Here is a 17,785-nt window from a genome sequence, read left to right on the forward strand (position 1 = left end):
TTTGCATTGGTTCTTGCAACACCCATCACAATATTGGAGCAAGGGGGACAGGAAAAGCATACAATAATTTGTAAAAGACTGCAGGGACACAAAGAGTCCAGGGCTTTCCAGTCAAAGCACACCAAGGACATGGCAGATTAAATAAAAAATTAATAACTTAAAGAGAATTCTTGAGAGAGACAGTTTCACATTACTACAGACAGCTTGTATTCCTAGAAATATAATAAGCTAATGTCAGAACAATCTTCAGAAAGAATGGGGCTATAGATCGTTTGCTTCTCAACTCCTGGCTCAGTTTCCATTTAGTCATGAGTCTTCAAGGATTTGAAGTTTGCGTTTTCTTGTCCAAGTATTTCATGGCATCCTGGACCCACTTCTGCTGGGAATCAGTACAAACTTTCTTGCCTTGCTTGGTCTTGAAGCTGCGGGGAGACCACTCGGTTAGATGGACTGTAATTTACTCTGTGAGTATCTGCTGGTGCATTTCCCCAGGGGTGGATGGGGAAGAAGACAAGACAGAGGAGGGATTTCCCAAAAGCTGCTGCTCTCACTGGCCCAGGCCAAGCCCCCTTGGTTCCTAGATGGAGGTTGAAAGTTCTGACTGGTGGATTGAAAGAGAATGTTGGGACTCGGTTTTCCCACTGGCAATTTTCTAAGTTTGCATTAGTGATGGTCTGTGCATGTGAGTGTAATAGTCCTTTCCTCTCAGGGAATGACTTAGAGCTTTAGGCTGAAGGCTGGGGTGTGTTTCACTCACATCACATCCTCCCGTGGACAGTGGCTGCTGGTGGTCCTTGTGTAGCTCTCCAGCTTCTGCATGGGGATCCTTTTCTTATTGAGTACGTAGCAGCATATGGGAGTGTTGATGCTCTCTGCAATGCAATAACAAGAAAAGACTCTTTATGGTAGGTTCTGTGCCTTTCTATTTCAGACAAAGGGGATAGTAGGAAGGAGTCAAAGATATAGGAAAAGGTGGAAGGGAGAGTTGCCCACCCGAAGTTGAATGTCTCTCCCTTTCTAGATGTCCCTTTAATTCTCTCTCACTATCAAGGGCTATGAAATTGGAACGCACCATTCCCAATCAACAGGGGCAAGAAGAACTGATGAGAACTCTGAGTGACACTGGAAAGAGTTAATATAATAACCCAGTTCCTTAGAGTAGGAGGACGCTTTTTGGCTCAGAAAGCTCTGTCTTGTTGTGAGCATCCCTGATACCAACTGTCTACAGAGCTGCTGTCCCTGGAAACTGAACTAGATAAAGTAGAGGCTAGACCCTGAGTCTCCTCCTTTTCATTTCTCTTTCTGAGAACATGCACTCCCCCAGACCCCGCTTTGTTCACGCAGCCCCCTCAGTACTACTGAAAGCAGCTGGGGGCAGGAACTACACAAAAAGGTATTTCCATAAATGAGTCCTGGGGGAGCAGAATTCTGGTTGTAGGATCTGCCCAGGAGCAGCTGTGTCACTGGGCTGGCTCCTAGTCCCTCTCTCAGCTGCCTTATCTTGGTAAAAAGCATCTTTTAAGGTAAGACTATGGGTACCTCTCATTCCGCGATGGTCCATGACAACCTAAAGATGGAGTCGTGTGCTCTGGGGAGAGTGAGGCAGGGGTCTCACCTGGCTGAGCCAGCACGAGGATGCTGCAGGCAGCGGCTGTGAGCAGCAGGCACAGAAACACGGTGGAGACCTGCATGGTGGAAGAGTGGGCAAGCTTCAGTGGGAGTTGGCAGGTTCTGGGCTGGCTTCAGTGTCTCTGCTGTTGTGGCAGCTCTGCTTCTGCCTTTTATAGATGGCAAATAGGGCGGGTTCTTTGTTATTCAGAATGAATCACAGGATGGAGTAATTTGGGACTGGCCTTTTTCCATCTAAGACAAGAATGGCAGATGAAGTGGTGGCTGTTGGATAGGGTACTGTATATGACTTCTGGCTGTTCTTGCGAGCTCAGCTTCTTTGAAAGGAAATGGTTTCTGCAGAAAGAGGAAGGAAGCAGGGATGCCAAAGTCAAGGAGACCCAGAGGATTCCCCATATCCCTCTTCAGGTAGCATCCTTAGGACCCCCCAAGTCCAAAAATAGGCACTAAATTCTGGCTGGATTCCCAAATACACTCAAATACTTCAGTGCCCTAAGTCCTGGTAGCTTTCCAAGTGTCAGAAGAAAGCATAATACAACATTAGCAGGAAAATAGAATGGAGTGTTCTCTGAAGAACAGTTCCTAAACCTGCAATGCCCCGTGTAGTAATCTATTACTCTGTAACAGCCTAACTGAAAACAGTGACTTAGAACAAAACAAGTAATGAGTTTTTGAATATGAAAGTTTACCACCTCAGCTAACCAACACTTGCTTAAGGTCTTTCTCATCTTTTGCAGGTAGATGCTGGTTGAGGTTGGGGGTCATCACAAAGCCTTCATTCAAAGTCTGATGTCTGGGATTGGAGGACTTAAAGAGTGGAGAGGTGGGTCAGATGCTATTCTTTCACTCCCTCCCTCTCTTCCTCTGCATACCCCTGTGCTCCCTTCACATGACCATATATTTTATGTGATGCTTTAAAACTCTCTGGAGCAAAGCTAATGAACATAGATTATACCTTTTAACCAGAAAGTGTAAAAGGACATGTTTTAAAACCACGATATGGGGTTGCCAGAATTACATAGCACATAAGCATCTTGGATTGCTGTGGTTTTCAAAATATCTGATTAGCTATGAAGAATTTTTTTTCCAAGCAAAAGAATATAGGGAAGTCAGGCTGGGTGTAGTGGTATGTGTCTGTAATCTCAGACCTTAGCATTTGGGAAGCTGAAGCAAGAGGATTGTAAGTTTGAGGCAATACGGGTTATATAATGAGACACTATGTCAAAAAATCTGGAGTCAGGGATGCAGTACACGCTAGGCAAGAACATTTGCCTGGGTTTCATCCCTAGAATCCATGTAGAAAAAGACCACAGCAAATCTAAAAACTAGTCAGTCAACAAAGTAAGCATTTAACTTAAGGAATGGGAGAATATGTTTACAAAGCATATAACTGATTAAGGTCAACAGCTAGGTTTATTAAGAACTTCCACAAAAGTGGGTGTATAGATGGATAAGATGGTTTGGGCTGTTCTGTGTGATACACACACATACACACACACACACACACAATCAACAAATTTAAAAAATGAGCTATATTTGAGGAGGAAGCATAAGAATTTATGTCATGTTAATTAGTAGAGGTGATAAACATTGCCATTGACATCTACCCAATGACTTTATATCCATACACAGGTGCCAAGGATCTGAATGCAACTTACTATGACTAGTAATAATCAGGTACATACAGATTAGAGACACAAGTGCCAACATCTAAGTGTTATTTGCAAAAACAATGAGTTTCTGTAAGAAGCAGTATATTTTAAAGTAAAATGGAGATCTTTTTTAAAGGTTAAAAACTCATTCAATTTTATATCTTACAGGGTTTATACTGCGTTCAATATTGTATAACTGTATTAATTCAACTGTGGACCTAAAAATTTTATAGCCACTTTTGAAAGAGATGTATCCTTGCTCTGGAAATTGTTATTGAGTATGTTAAAGCTGTAATGAAATGCTTCTTCTAAAAAATAAAGGTTTAAAAAAACTGAATTAAAGATGGACAAAGGATGTCAATGGACATTTAATTTTATGTGAATGAGTATATTGCTTGCGTGTATGTGAGTTTATCTGTGTTGTGCAGTACCTGAGGTCAGAAATGGGTGTCAGATACCCTGGAACTGGAGTTGTAGGTGGTTGTTAGCTGCCATGTGGGTGCTGGGAACAGAACCCAGATCCTCTGCAAAAGCAGCCAGTGCTCTTAACTGCTGAGCCATCTCTGCAGCCCCAACAATGGACATTACTTAAGGATGACAGACAAGAATGAGTTTCTCGGTACCACTAGTCAGTGGAAAGGTGTGAGGCTCTGAGTTCAATGTCAAGTCCCACAAACAAACAAAAAATAAAAAGTAAATAAAAGGGAATAAAAATACAAATCAGAAACATCCTGAGGTGCTGCTTCACTCCCGCTATGGAACTGATATCAAACCACAAAATAAAGGCTGGGGGTGTAGTTCAGTAGAGCATTTGCCTGGCATGTGCAAGGCTCTGAGTTCCATCTCTAACACTGAAAAACACTTGAGAAGAGAGTGGGCCCTGTGCACCATTTGTGGGAATGTAAAGCAGCACAGTCCTTATGGAAAACAGGACCTTATTTCCTCAAAAAGTTAAAGCTAGGATTACCAGCAATCTCACTTCTGCGTATATAATGAAAAGCAGACTCTGGAAAGGGTATTCATATACCCAAGATCACAGCAGTGTTACACATAATAGACAAGGGTTTAAAGCAACCCAAATGCCCATCATTGAATGAATAAGCATATAAAATGAGGCATATTCATATGGCAGACTATTACTCAGTTTTGAAAAGGAAATGCTAATATGCTATGGCATGGATTAACTTTAAGGACAGTATCCCAATTGAATAAGTTGGGCACAAAAAGACATACATTGGATGATTTCATTTATGTGAGCATCTAAGTTGCCAAATTCATAGAAAAAGTAGAATGATGGTCCCTAGATACTTGGGAGAGGGGGAAATGGCGATTTGTTTAATGAGTAGATAGTTTCAGTTTTGTAAGGTGAGAATGGTCTGGAAATCTGTTGCCCAACAAAGTTAGGTATATTAACTATTCTATGGACTATGCTAAAAGTTGGAAATTATGGTGAATTTTCTAATGTGTTTCTTGGAAATATTTTAAAAGTTAAAAAGAGAATGAAGTCTTTAAAAAGTAAATTTTAGAGTTCCAATAAAAATTGATATAACACTCAAAAATTGAATCATTGATTTGTTCCCAACTCACCTGCATACAAAGCAGAGTAGAAACAAGACAATTGTAATAGATATTCATTGGGAAAGGGAGGACAGGGAGAAATCCAAGCAGTGGGGACAGGGAGATGGCTTAAACTTGCTGTGCAGGCGTGAGGACCTGAGCTTGATCCTGGAACCCACTAAAAGTTGGGCAAAGCAGCACATACCTGTAATCCCAGCACTGGGGAGGTAGAGACAGGAGGATCCCTGGGTTCTCTGGCCAGCCAAGCTAGCCTAATCAATGAGCTCCAGGTTCAGTGAGAGACTCTCAATAAAACAGGGAGATGGTGCCAGAGGAGCAACATCTGGATCTGGCATCCACACATATGTGCACATGAAACTCAGCAGTGAGAGATGATGCCCAGCTGTTCTTGTGTACCTCTAGACAGGCACCAGGGAAGATGTCCCCCGCAGGAGCTCTGGGCCTGCTCTCAGTAGGATCATCCTTGGCCATGGCTTCCAGATCAGTCTCCTATAAGACCTCTGGTTTGTCGTTTTCCTCCCCCGGGGGAGGAACTTACTGGACAGGCACTCCTTCAGTAGCCACCACTGCTGATCTCTGACTCTTGGAAGACTGAAGTTGTTTTACAGCTGGAAGAGTCAAAGTCCTTTCGAGTCTCGGTTTCTGATTATCTTGACAACATCATTCCTCCCCGCACCTCACCCCTGCTTTTCTGATCTGCTGGTGAAGACAGGTAAGGTCTCTCCCTGCAGGCATTCTTCGCTGGTTTCTTTGCTTTGTCCTTGGCTGATTTCTTTGCTGCCTCCACATCTGATCCATGACTCTTTTAAAAAAGTCAAAGTTCCCAGGTTTGAATGGGAACTGCACATTCTTAACCAATTCTCTTCCTTAAACCACTCTATCCAACTGGATACATCGCTGCTTAAAACCTTTTTAAAAAATTCTATTCCCAGTCATTATACCCAAAGGATTTCTAGCAGAGGTGCTCAGGACATGCCCCAGAGAAGAGACTTGATAAACAGTACTAGGAAAATTGGATCTCCACATCCAGAAGACTGAAACTCAGCCCCATGTCACTGCATGTGAAAACCAACTCAAAATGGGTTAAAGATCTAAAATGTGAGGCCTGAAGTCATGAAGCTACAGGAAGAAGGCACACAGAAGATGCTTCCTGACATGGGCATGGGCAGGACCCTGAAGTATAAAACAAAACAAAAATCAGCCAATGGTATTTTATCAAACACAGCAAAGATGCAATCAACAGAGTGATGAATGCCGTACAGAAGGAGAAATTATCACATCTGATGAAGGGTTCATGACAGAAACATGGAAGGAACTCAGTTCAATAGCTAAAAACAACCCCCCCCCAACAACCCCACAAGTAATCTAATCAGAAATGACTATAGGAGTCAAATGCAGCAGTCTGTCCCTGCAATCCCAGTACTTGGGAGGTGGAGGCAGGAGGACCAGAGTTCAAGGTCAGTTTTTAGCTTGATAATGAATTTAAGGCCAGTCTGGGCTATACTCTGTCTCACCCCTCCCCCATGCTAAACAGACAGTATATCTAAATAGACAAATGGAGGCATAAAAGTGGACAGTTAAGATATAGGAAAGAATGCTCAACATGAATGATCATCAGGTGTGACGGTTAGTGCTAACTGTCAACTTCACACAGTCCTGAACCACCTGGGAGAAGGGCCATGTCGTGACTGCATCATGTTAAGTGGGGTGGGAAGATCCACCCACTGTGGGTGGCACCACTCCCTGGCCGGGATCCTGGATCGTATAAGTGGAGAAAGGGAGCTGAGTAGCGGCATTCATCAGCCTCTGCTTGCCTGTTGTGGATCCCATGGGACCAGCTGCTTCGAGCTCTTGATTCTGCTGCCATGATGGACTGTACCCTGAACTGTGAGCTGAAATAAACCTTTTTTCTCTTCAGTTGCTGTGCTGGATAGCTTTAGTGTCAACTTGACACACCTGGGTTGAGGGAGCCTCAGTTGAGGAATTGCCTCTATTGGACTGGCCTGTGGCCATGTCTGAGGGGCATCTTCTTGATGAGTGATGTGGGAGGGCCCAGCCCACTGTGGGTGGTGCCACCCCTGGGCAGGTGGGCCTGTGTTGTATAAGAAAGCAGGCTGAGCAGGGGCCAGGGGAGCAAGCCAGTAAGCAGCATTCCTCCATGGCCTGTGTTCCAGCTCCTGCCTCCAGGTTCCTGCCCTGAGTTCCTACCTTGGGCTCCCTGATGAACTGCAACCTGGGAGATGTCAGCTGAATAAATTTACCCTTTCCTCCCCAAGTTGGTATTGATCAGAGTGTTTTGTCACGGCAATGAAGAACAAACTAAACACTGGTGATGGCTGAGTTACTCATAAGAAATCCAACCAGCCAGCAGCTGGGAGGAGGATACTGTGTTACTTTGAGAGATGCCTATTAGAGTCTGGAGATCTGAGTTACTGGGTTCTCCCAGCCCATGCCCCAAATTCATATATCGAAGCTGCCTTCTCACAGTTATAGTACAAAGAAGGGCTTTGGGAACAGATTTGGGCATGAGTGCATAGTCCTCATTTATGGTGTTAGTTTTGTTAAAAGAAGCCAGCAGACTGTTTTCCCCTTTACTACGGGAGAACACAGCAACAAATAACCATCGTTGAGCAGAATGAGCGTTACCAGAACCAGATCTACTGGTGTCTCAGTTTTGGACTTCCCAAGTCTTCAGAACTATGAGAAATAAGTGTCTGTTGTTTATAAATTACCCAATCTAGGAATTGGAGAGATGGCTCAGTGGGTAAGATTGCTTACTGCTCTTCCAGAGGACCTGAGTTCCGTTCCCAGCATCCGTGTTGAGTGGTACACAACCACTTGTAACTCTAGCTCCAGGGGATCTGATGGCCTCCTCTAGCCTCTGTGGTCATGCACATGTCTGACACACACTTACAAACATGTATATTTTATTTTTAGTTTATTTATTTTTATTTTATGTGTATGAGTGTTATGCCTGCATGTATGTAAGTGCACCTGTCTTGTGCAGTGCCGGTGGAGGACAGACGATGGTGTCAGATCCCCTGGAACTGGAGTTACTGCCAATTGTTAACCACCATGTGGGTGCTGGGAACTGAACCCTAGTCCTCTGCAAGAGCAGCCTGTGCTCTTAACCACTGGGCCATCTCTGCAGCCCTAATTATATGCATATCGTTAAAGCAAGAAGAAAGAATTGTGAGGTTTTCACTTTTAAAGGGATACTTTTTTGAGGAAATTACTAAGTTTACTCTTACTTGAACATTATACGGTGTATACTTGCATAAAAACACATATGAGGGGCTGGCGGGGGGCTCAGCAGGTGAAGTGCTTGCTGTGGAAGTTGGCAGTCTGAGTTCAAGGCCCAGAATCCACGTAAAAAAGCTGGATGTGGTTCACTCATCTGTAATACGGACACACCTACGGAGATACATGAAGTCTTTTGCTCTGACTGAACTTGGTCAAGTTCCAATCAGGAGTGAAAGGGACTAGAGAGTCAGAAAAGAAGTTCAAGGTTTTGTGGATTGTGTAGGAAAAGCCGATGCACCAACTCAAACACTGACATAGACATTTTTTATTTATTTATTATTTTAAATAAATGATTTATTGAGAATTTCATGCGTGCATATAAGGTGTTTTGATCAAATCCATGCCCACTCCCTCCCCTCCAACTCCTCCCATATCTCACCATCACTTTTTTCTGATAACTTCATGTACTCTTTCTTCTTTTATTTTTATTTTTTTATGGGGCTTTGTGCTACTCTAACATCCCCCCTCTGAAGAGGTAACCCTAAAATCTTTTAAGGATTAGATAAGAGCTCCCAAATACTTTTGACATTTTTGGCCGTTGGAACAGAATATGTCGCTAAGAGGCCCGTAGAGACAGGAGAATCATCTGGAAGCTTAAAGACCAGGTAGCCCAGAGTTTGTAGTACAGCACCAGAAACAAGAGAGACCCTACTTCAACAAAGTGGAAGGAGAGAACCAACTCCTGAGGTTTGTTCTCTGACCTCCACACATGGGCAGTGCCATGCAAGCATCGGCACACACACACGCACGCACACACACACTACTAGTAGTAATAATAACTATTAATAATTTAAAAATCATAACTCATAAATATATACAACTTTTCTGCATCAGTTATAACTTTTAAAAATAGGGGGACTGGAGAGATGGTCCAATGGTTAAGAGCACTGACTGCTCTTACAGAGAACCCAGGTTCAATTCCTAGCACTCACATGGTGGCTAGGAACCATTTGTATCGTAACTCCAGTTCCAGGGCATCCAATGCCCTCTTCTGACCTGCATGAGTATTGCACAACTCGGGTGCACTTACACACATGTAGGCAATACACTCACACACATAAAATAAAAACAATAAATAAAATTAAAAAAAATACAAATAGGGGACTGGAGAGATGGCTCAGTGGTTAAGATCACTGCCTGCTCTTGCAGAGAACCTGGGTTCTAATCCCAGCACCTACATGGTTACTAACAACCATCCATAACTCCAGTTCCAGGAAATCCAAAGCCCTCTTCTGATCTCCACAAGCTTCACACGACATGTGTGCACTTACATACATGCAAGCAATATACTCATACACATAAAATAAAGATAATAAAATATTTTTTAAAATGGAAAAATATCCATGTCAGTGCTTGAGTTGGTGCACTGGCTCTTCCTCACGTTCCACAGTCTCTAATTTCTTTCCTGACTGTCTATTCCCTTTCACTCCTGATTGGAAGCTGACCAAGTCCAAGTTCAGTCAGAACAAAAGACTTCATGAAAACTGGTGCCAGAGGTCACAGCACTCCCCGAGAGTGCAGTAACCTGAATGAGAGGCTGAGGAGGATGGTCCCCAACTCCTGTGTGTACTAGGGTCTTCTGGGAAACTCCTAAACCTATCAACAGTAAGGGAGCCTCCCCCACCCCTACTCCCAATTTCAACATCCTGCATCAGAATCTTTGGTGACATGCTTATATTTTAAACATTTAGAAATGCATTTATTAGTGTGTGTGTGTGTGTGTGTGTGTGTGTGTGTGTGTGTGTGTAGGTAAGAGGAAAACTTGCAGAAGCTGATTCTCTCCTTCTATCTTGTCCATCTCAGAAATTAATCTCAGGTTGTCAAACTTGATGGCAAGCACCTTTACCTGCTGAGCCATAATGCTGGTCCATGCACTTTTATTTCCAAAGGAACGTGGGTACACAGGCAGTGTTCTCTAGAAGACCAGTATGTGTGTGTGTGCGTGTGTGTGTGTGTGTGTGTGTGTGTGTGTGTGTGTACATACTTATAAAAGGGAGTTAATTAGACTGCTATGTGCTTGAACACCTGAAGGCTGGATAGTTCCACAGTGACTGCCTGCACACTGGGGAGTCAGAGGTCCCAGGAGCCACTCAGCTCATGCAGCTGGAAGCCTCAGAACAGGGTGTGGGGAGGCTGAAGTCTGATGTGCATGAGACATGGCAGCCACAATAGATGCACTGGTTCTGGGATGGTGGAGCTTACGCATGCTGTCTGCTTCTCCTACGTCCACTTCTCTGTCAAGATCCTTGATCTGGTGGATGATGTTGCCACGTTTGGGGTGGGTCTCCCTCTGTTTCTATCCCACATGTCAGTCGTCTCTGCAAATGCCTTCATAGGCTCATCCAGAGTATGCTTTACTAATCCCCTAAGTACCTCTTAATCCAACCAAGAGGGCAGTAAACATTAACCATCACACACAAGCCACTTAGAAACCACTTGATTTACAAAGCAAGTCTCTTACCTACACAGTCACAGACAAAAGGTGACTCCACATGGTTATCTGACAATCTCATCAGCAAACAAGACTGAGATCTCAGAGGCCAGGGGAATGTGCCTAGATATTGAGTGTAAATCTACACCTGGTTCCTAGGCATGTAGTCTGAAAAGCAGCTCTGTCCTCTAGGTGCCCACACCTTAATCTAATGCCTGGAGCTCGGACATGTCCTAACTGACCTCGCAAAGGAGTTTGCAGACGGGACGGAAGACTGAGATGGGAGATCAGCTTGGCTGTATGGACGGGCTCAGGACAGTCGCGAAGGTCCTTTGAAGGTGAAAGCGAGAAAGTCAGAGTCAGAAAGATGTGACTACAGCCGGGTGGGGTGGTGCATCCCTGTAATCCCAATACTTAAAATTTTGAGGGAGGAGGATTGCCAGGAGTTTGAGGCTAGCCTGTGCTACAAAAGCTGTGACTTCTTCGGAAGCAGAGAACACACACAGAAGTCAGGAAAGAGGAATGGGATATAAGTGGTTTCTAGAAATTGAAAAAGGCAAGAAAACATTTCTCCCCAGATCCTTCCAAGGGAATGCAGCTGAACTCACCCATTATAGACTCCCAGCCTAGACACCAACCTAATGTATTTGGTTGTTTTAAGCCATTACGTTTATGGTAGTTTGTTATAGTAGCAATCAGAGACCAATACAGAATGTGGTGCCTGGGGTGGTGTGCTGCTGTAACAGAGCATGGAAATGGTTTTAGAATTGAGCAATGGTCAGAGGCTGGAAAACTGAGAATGATGGGAAAGGATGAGACTTTCTGGAACAGAGCACTGACAGCATCGGGAAATGAATGCATTATATTTGGCTGCCTTAATCGCCTAAGCACTTGCCAGAGCCTTGAGCTCAGCTTCATTGTGCAAACAAGGATCGAGGAATCCATGCTTCTTCAAGAAAAAGAAAGAGTCAACATTTCACAAGAACAAGCTGATAGGGCTTTCAAAAACACTGTGAATAGACTGTTCAGGTTTAAGCACGTGCATCCCCATCCCTCTGCCTCTTCCTCTCTTCTCTGCAGTGACTCAGCCTGGCGTCGGAGACCTTTTGTTCTGTAAGCTATAAGGTGGGGCCCCGATTCTCTGTATTTTATTGGTCTTTGGCCTCTTAGCATTGACTATGATTTAAGATTCATTTCTGGCTGTTAACCAATGCTGATGACTGGATATGGGGAAGAGTGACAGAAGTGATTGTCCGAACTGGAATGAAGGATTGGTGAATTCCACAAATACCTGCCCACAGATCGTCTTCTGTTTGGGCCCTTGTGACTCTGTAGGAAACACTGAACCTGAGCCAGAGACCCTGGTCTGGCTCAGTTATGCAGCAGCAGAGACCTCTCAACTCTGAGCTGTGATGGAAGTTTTCCAGGAGACGTGCTGCCAGATCTAGAAGAAAACTTCGATGGGCATGCGTCTCTGTAAGATCATCACCCTTACTCTATGATAGACAGACACAGAACAAATGACTTGTCCTAAGTGACTGAGACAGTGCCAGCTCCAGGATCAGAATCCAAGTGTCCCTCCTGCCAGCTAGAGCTCTCCCCACATCACATGCTGCCAGAGGCACTGCTGATCTAGCCTGGCAGTGGCAGTCTCCCTACCAGATAGATGGGAAAAAGCACTGAGAGTTTGCTCCCTTGTGGAAGGGCTGTGTGTGCTTAGAAGGTCCAAATGCCCCTAAGGGGGGGGTCAGATGCTATGTAAGGGAACACAGATATTTAGACTGGATATTTAGAAAGAGAAGAACCAACCATTTAATTATGTGATCCTAGACTCCTGGGGTTGGGGTGGGGGTGGTGATGGAGAGAAGTGCATTCAGGATTCAGAGAAGCTGGTGCCTTTAAACGTTCACAGAAGGGGAAGTGTCTGTATCTGAAGCCATAGGTCCTTCTCCATCTTTGACTATCCTGGTTTGCTTTCTATTGCTGGGATAAACACCATGGCAACTTGGGGAGGAAAGGATTTATTTCATCTTACAGGTTGCAGTCCATCATGGAGGGAAGCACGGCAGGAGTTCAAGGCAGGAACCCGGAGACAGGAATTGAATGGTGACCATGGAGGAATGCTGCTTACCGGCTTGTTCCCCTGACTTGCTCAGCTAGCTGCGTTATACAGCCCAGCCCCTCCTGCCTAGAGGTGGCACCACCCACAGTGTGCTAGGCCTTCCTACATCAATTAGCAATTAAGACAATGTCTCATAGATATGGCTGAAGGCCAATCTAAGTAATTCTTCAGCTGAGGTTTCCTCTTCAAAAGTGACTCTAGGTTTCTGTCAAGTCCACAGCTGCAGCTACAACAATTACATTCAGAATTTCACCCTGCCCAGAGCACTTTTTCTCCAAAGTCCTCTATTACACTGTATTCAGCCCTCATCTCTTGATGGGCCTTAGTCTCTCATTTGTCTTTCTACTTTGTGACTACATGCAGCCACCAAGACACATTTTTGAAGGTCACCTCTGAACCTCTGAATGGGACCCATCCCTCTTCAGTGAACCAGACATTTTCATCATTTCCTTTCAACTACAAGGTTGGATATAGTATCACATTCTCACCTTCACATTCGAAAACTTATATTCAATCTTCTCTTCTAAAATCCCCACCACAGGACTGGAGAGATGGTTCAGCGGTCAAGAGCTCTAGCTGCTCTTGCAGAAGACCCAAGGTTAGTTCCTAGCATCCACATGGTGGCTACCAACCACCTGTAACTCCAATTCCAGGGGATTTGATGCCCTCTTCTGGCCTCTGTGGGCATTGCACACATGGATGCATTTATAAACATTCAGGCAAAACATTCATACACATAAAATGTGATTAATTGATTATAAATTAATTAATCAGATCCCCATCACTTGGCATAGACATGGCCGCCATCTGATTGTCTCCCCCTTTGATGTACACACACCATCATTCTGCATCCATGCATTCTTCATCTTTCTTTTTTTCTTAATGTTTCTAACTTTTCTAGAAAAACCCTAACCATCACCAAAGATGAATTGTTGTCTTCCTCTGCTTATGAACCTTGCCACCATCACCTTCTGGAGGACGGCTAAATCCCCCAATTCTCCAGTGCCCGTAGTGTTTCTAATTCCTAGTTAGAGTTAGTTGAGGGGCAGAAACTGGAGGGGAGGCAGCCCAGTGAAAGGGCCGTTGGAACGTATGTGAGGAGAGTAAGAAAAGGAAAGTGGCCTAGGCTTTTGCTAAGCATGTGACTAAGCAGCAATGCCAGGGGCTGGAACAGTGGCACCAGCATGTCCAGCTAGGCCTATCTTAACGACTCTATGATACCCAGATGAGACCGTTCAAAGGAACAGACCAACCCAATCCACTCTCCAGTTTCTCCACAATGTGAACCCCATCCTTGGTAATCTTGTCCCTGTCCCCCACCAAATTTATACATTCAGCTTTGTGAATTTCCTCAAGAAAACACCAAAAGCCAGACTTTTTACAAAAATATATATTGCTCAATAATTATATAATATTCTTTTCCATAATAATATTTTAAACAATGCCTTGGAATTTAAAATACAAAGTTTTTTACTCATCTTTACAAAGACTCTCATAACATTCAAAATGTAGAATCTGGGTCCACACAGGGTAAGCAATGGTCCCAAATCTAGTCTAAGAAATACTAATATCCATGGAAGATGAACTCAAGACATCAATAAGTTAAATAAGATTAACATTATTTAAGGCGATACATTCCATGTCACACTAGTTCACTTTCATACGGTCGCTACTGTAGCAGTGTTTGAGGTTACTAAAGGAAGGCTTGTGGTAGATACATTGGCTGCAGATTCTTGGGTTAAGTTAGTGTTCAGCGGTGCTGAAGTTTCTAGTGTAGATGTTCTTTTAAGTATAGCTGTATGTCCTGATAGAGTTGGGTTCTGTTGACTTTTCTGTTCCAGTTTGGCAATGTAGTCCTGGACCCAGTTCTGCTTGGGGTCAGCACAGATCTCCTTTTTCTGCTTGGTGGTGAGGCTGTAGGAAGAGAGAAGACACCTTTACATGAGATACTTCTGATCCGCCAGGAGTTCAATCCACTATGCACCAAGGGTCTGTGTAGGGGCGGGAGGAGGAAGGCATGTGGAAGAAAGGAACAGAGTAGCCTGCTGCTTATAGTGCATCCCAGAGTGAGCTCATGGAATTGGAATGGTCTGAACAAGGACCGACACTGACAGTGGTGTTGGAGTCACTGTTAACTTAGAACCACTGGACACTGGATAACTGACTCTAAGCTCATGTGGATCATCTCTTGTTCTTTGAGGAAGAACTTTACAGGAGTGAGGGGGGTGGTCTGTGAAACTCACATCACAGCTTCTTTGGGACACTTGCTGCTGGTGATTCTCCTGTAGCTCACCAGCCTGTTCTCTGGGATCTTCCTCTTGTTGAATGTGTAGCAGCAGGTGACTGGGGAGTTAACTGCATCTGGAGAACCAATCACAAAGGAGAGGCATGTTAGGATGTGCTAGATGCTTCTGGCCTTGAGTAGAGTCATGAGGAGAAGGCAGTTTCCACAGGTGTAAGGGGTAGAACCCCTTAAATCCCAATATGTCAGCTGGGATATGATCTACCCATGCTGACTCAGTTTTCTATGAGTTTACAATATTGGAACAGACAGAAGAAAAGAGAGCTGTCAAAACTAAGTGACTCTGGGGAGTGCCACTAGGCAGGGCTAAGAATTCAATTTATCAGGGCCAAAGAAGATTACCTGGAACCCTATTCTAGGCTCCAAAATATATGTCTGATTATCAGCATCCCTGATATCGACTGCCTCTTCAGAGTCACTATTTCTGGAAGTTGGACTGGACGAAACACAGATTCAGGGTCTCCTCCCACATTCCCTTGTGTATGGAAATACACTACACACTCACAGCCTGGGACCCTCCTTAGATCATCCAGGATCCCAAACACTGCTGAAAGCAGCTAGGGTAGGAAATCTGAGGGATGGAAATTCTAGTGTAGGCTCTGCCCAGGAGCAGCTGTCATTGATTTGGCTCCTAGTCCTCCTCCCAGCTGCCTTACCTTGCTTTAAAAAAAATCTGTTAAGGTAAGACTGAGTACCTCTCATTCTGTGATGGCTCATGGCAACCCAAAGATGGAGCTAGGTGCTCTGGGGATAAGGAGGTAGGGGTCTCACCTGGTTGGGCCAGCACAAGAATGCTGCAGGCAGCAGCTGCGAGCAGTAGGCACACGGCAGAGACCTTCATGGTAGAGGAGAGAGCGAGCTTCAGTGAGAGTTGTCAGGCTCTGGGCTGACCTCAGCTTCTCTGCTTTTTGAGCAGCTCGGCCTCCGCCTTTTATTGTAAGCCAAGGGGGTGGAGCCAGGCAAGGGGCTTGCCCACCTCTTTCAGGAGCATCATCTTCAGTGAATGACGAAGTGGAATGTAGAATCTGCTGAGCAAGAGCAGCGCCCCGGGAGGTTTCCAGGAAGTAGAAACGAGAAGCTATGGGTTGAGACTTGGCACCTATTCCAGTCTCGCTACTGCAACCAAATGAAATGGATTAGGGAGAGGGAAAAGCGGAAAGGGGAGCCGGTATGCCAGACTGACCGCAAGTGTGAATGGAGTGGGTCCGCTTTCTCTGAAGTAAGAGAAAGTAGGCAGGAAACCCGAGGTTCCAAGGGACCTGGAAGCGTGTCCCATCTTCCTTTTGGACTGATGGATCTTGGAACTGGAAAAGGACCTTGAAGGTGAAGTGGGCTCCACCAACAAGCCCACCAGGTTCTTGTTCCACAGGCCTTGCTTAATAGTGCAGTCAACAGCTTTGTTCTTTAATATGCAGGGACGTAGTGGACGGATTCCTTGCAGAACTGTAGGGCTTTGTAATCATTGAAATGAATTCTCTGAGTTGCAAGATTCCAGAATTGGAAGAAGTCACACAAATCAGCTCATGTGGCAAAAGCATTTTCCATATAAAACTCATATGGCACTTACTCTGTGCCAGGAATGTTTGGAACCCTTTGCAATGTGGTCTTTAAACTCTCCAACTAAGTAGGTATTGTTACTAAGTAGTTATTGTTAGTTCCCATTGTATAGGTCATGCAGCTGAGGCCCAGACAGTATATGCAGGTATCCTGCCCAAGTTCCCCTGGAATAAACCCAGGTAGTCCAGCCTCCAGTTCTGTGCAGCCATTAATTATGGTGGCTTACTAACAGAAGGAAACATCGCAAATTGTCCGGCTTGTTTCCTGGCTGTGTGTTGGCTTTCCTCTCAGTGCTCAACACTTACCAAAGTAGTGGCCAGCTAAAGGGGCATCAAGAAACATTCCTCGTGGTTAAGTCACTGGGTGCTGGGAGCCTGTGGTTGGCAGAGACGGCAGCAGTGGGCAAGAGGTACACCCTACTCATGATGGCCTTCTTCCCTGCTTCCTTCTTGATTTCCAGAGAGCATGAATAAGCAGAGGAGTCATATTTGGGGAACTGGAATGCCTGGCTTCTCTCTATAGTTCAGCCTTAGAGTTCTCCAGGAACCATGGGATTATGGCAATATAATCTAAAAGGTCCTTAGAATTCATTTCAGCAAATGTTTCGCTTTTACAAAAATGGCTGGACTCCCTGAGGCATGCCAGTGCCACACAGAGCCTCCCACTCAGGCGCCTTGACTCCCTCATTCTGCCATACCACCTTTCTGAGACTTGCTGTGCACTTGCCAGATGGAATTGGCAAGTCCTAGGAATTGACCTAGGACTCTTCTTTTACAGAGGGTAACAGAGACAATGCCTATAAAAGGAATGCAATTTCTTGGAAAAAGCAGTTTGCCCATTCCCATATTTGTGATAGGAAATGGGTTGCATCAAACATGTAACTGTGTTTGGTCTACTGTAAGTGGTCATTAACAGCATTATTGGGGGCTTACTAAGAACTGGGAATGGTAATGAGGTCCTTCCAGTACCGTCTAATTAGTTGTCAAACAACCTAACTATCCGTAGGTTGAAAGTGAAGTTGAGTCACTTGCCTGGTAACACAGGTGACCCAGGGAAACTGTTGTTCCCATCCAGGGACCATGAATATGATGCTAAGTGTCTCATGATGGGTATTGGTTTCCTAGAGAATCTAGGGCAGAGGCTCTACTGGGAGAACAGTCTAGATTCTTGGGCAGAAATACAAGCAGGTAGAGGAAGAGAGAACAAGCTGG

General features: G+C 44.7%; 1 protein-coding gene across 3 annotated transcripts; it reads right to left on the reverse strand.

Annotated features, from left to right (window-relative positions):
* On the reverse strand, positions 1-15,920 carry LOC103746102 (monocyte chemotactic protein 1B-like). 3 transcript variants are annotated; one of them, XM_029553595.1, is made up of 3 exons: positions 15,789-15,920; positions 14,959-15,076; positions 1-422 (listed from the first exon to the last, which is right to left on the reverse strand). In XM_029553595.1, exons 1-3 carry the CDS (start codon positions 15,856-15,858, stop codon positions 317-319), a joined length of 294 nt encoding a protein of 97 aa, XP_029409455.1. In that variant the 5' UTR covers positions 15,859-15,920; the 3' UTR covers positions 1-316. The 3 variants fall into 3 exon arrangements, with proteins under 3 accessions (XP_029409455.1, XP_008846416.1, XP_008846382.1); XM_008848194.3 differs by lacking the exons at positions 14,959-15,076; positions 15,789-15,920 and adding exons at positions 758-872; positions 1,616-1,749; XM_008848160.3 differs by lacking the exon at positions 1-422 and adding an exon at positions 14,096-14,629.
* Between the last annotated feature and the right edge of the window lie 1,865 nt (positions 15,921-17,785).

Source organism: Nannospalax galili, unplaced genomic scaffold, assembly GCF_000622305.1.
Source record: "Nannospalax galili isolate Female #2095 unplaced genomic scaffold, S.galili_v1.0 scaffold363, whole genome shotgun sequence".
NCBI classification, from domain to species: Eukaryota; Metazoa; Chordata; class Mammalia; order Rodentia; family Spalacidae; genus Nannospalax; species Nannospalax galili.

Excerpts from the sequence above, each read along its gene's own strand:
- LOC103746102 (XM_008848160.3), bottom strand. The coding sequence starts at position 15,858 with ATGAAGGTCTCTGCCGTGTGCCTACTGCTCGCAGCTGCTGCCTGCAGC. Across the intron at positions 15,077-15,788 it reads TCTTGTGCTGGCCCAACCAG|ATGCAGTTAACTCCCCAGTC; the intron begins GTGAGACCCCTA and ends TTGGTTCTCCAG. Across the intron at positions 14,630-14,958 it reads TGTCCCAAAGAAGCTGTGAT|CCTCACCACCAAGCAGAAAA; the intron begins GTGAGTTTCACA and ends CTCTTCCTACAG.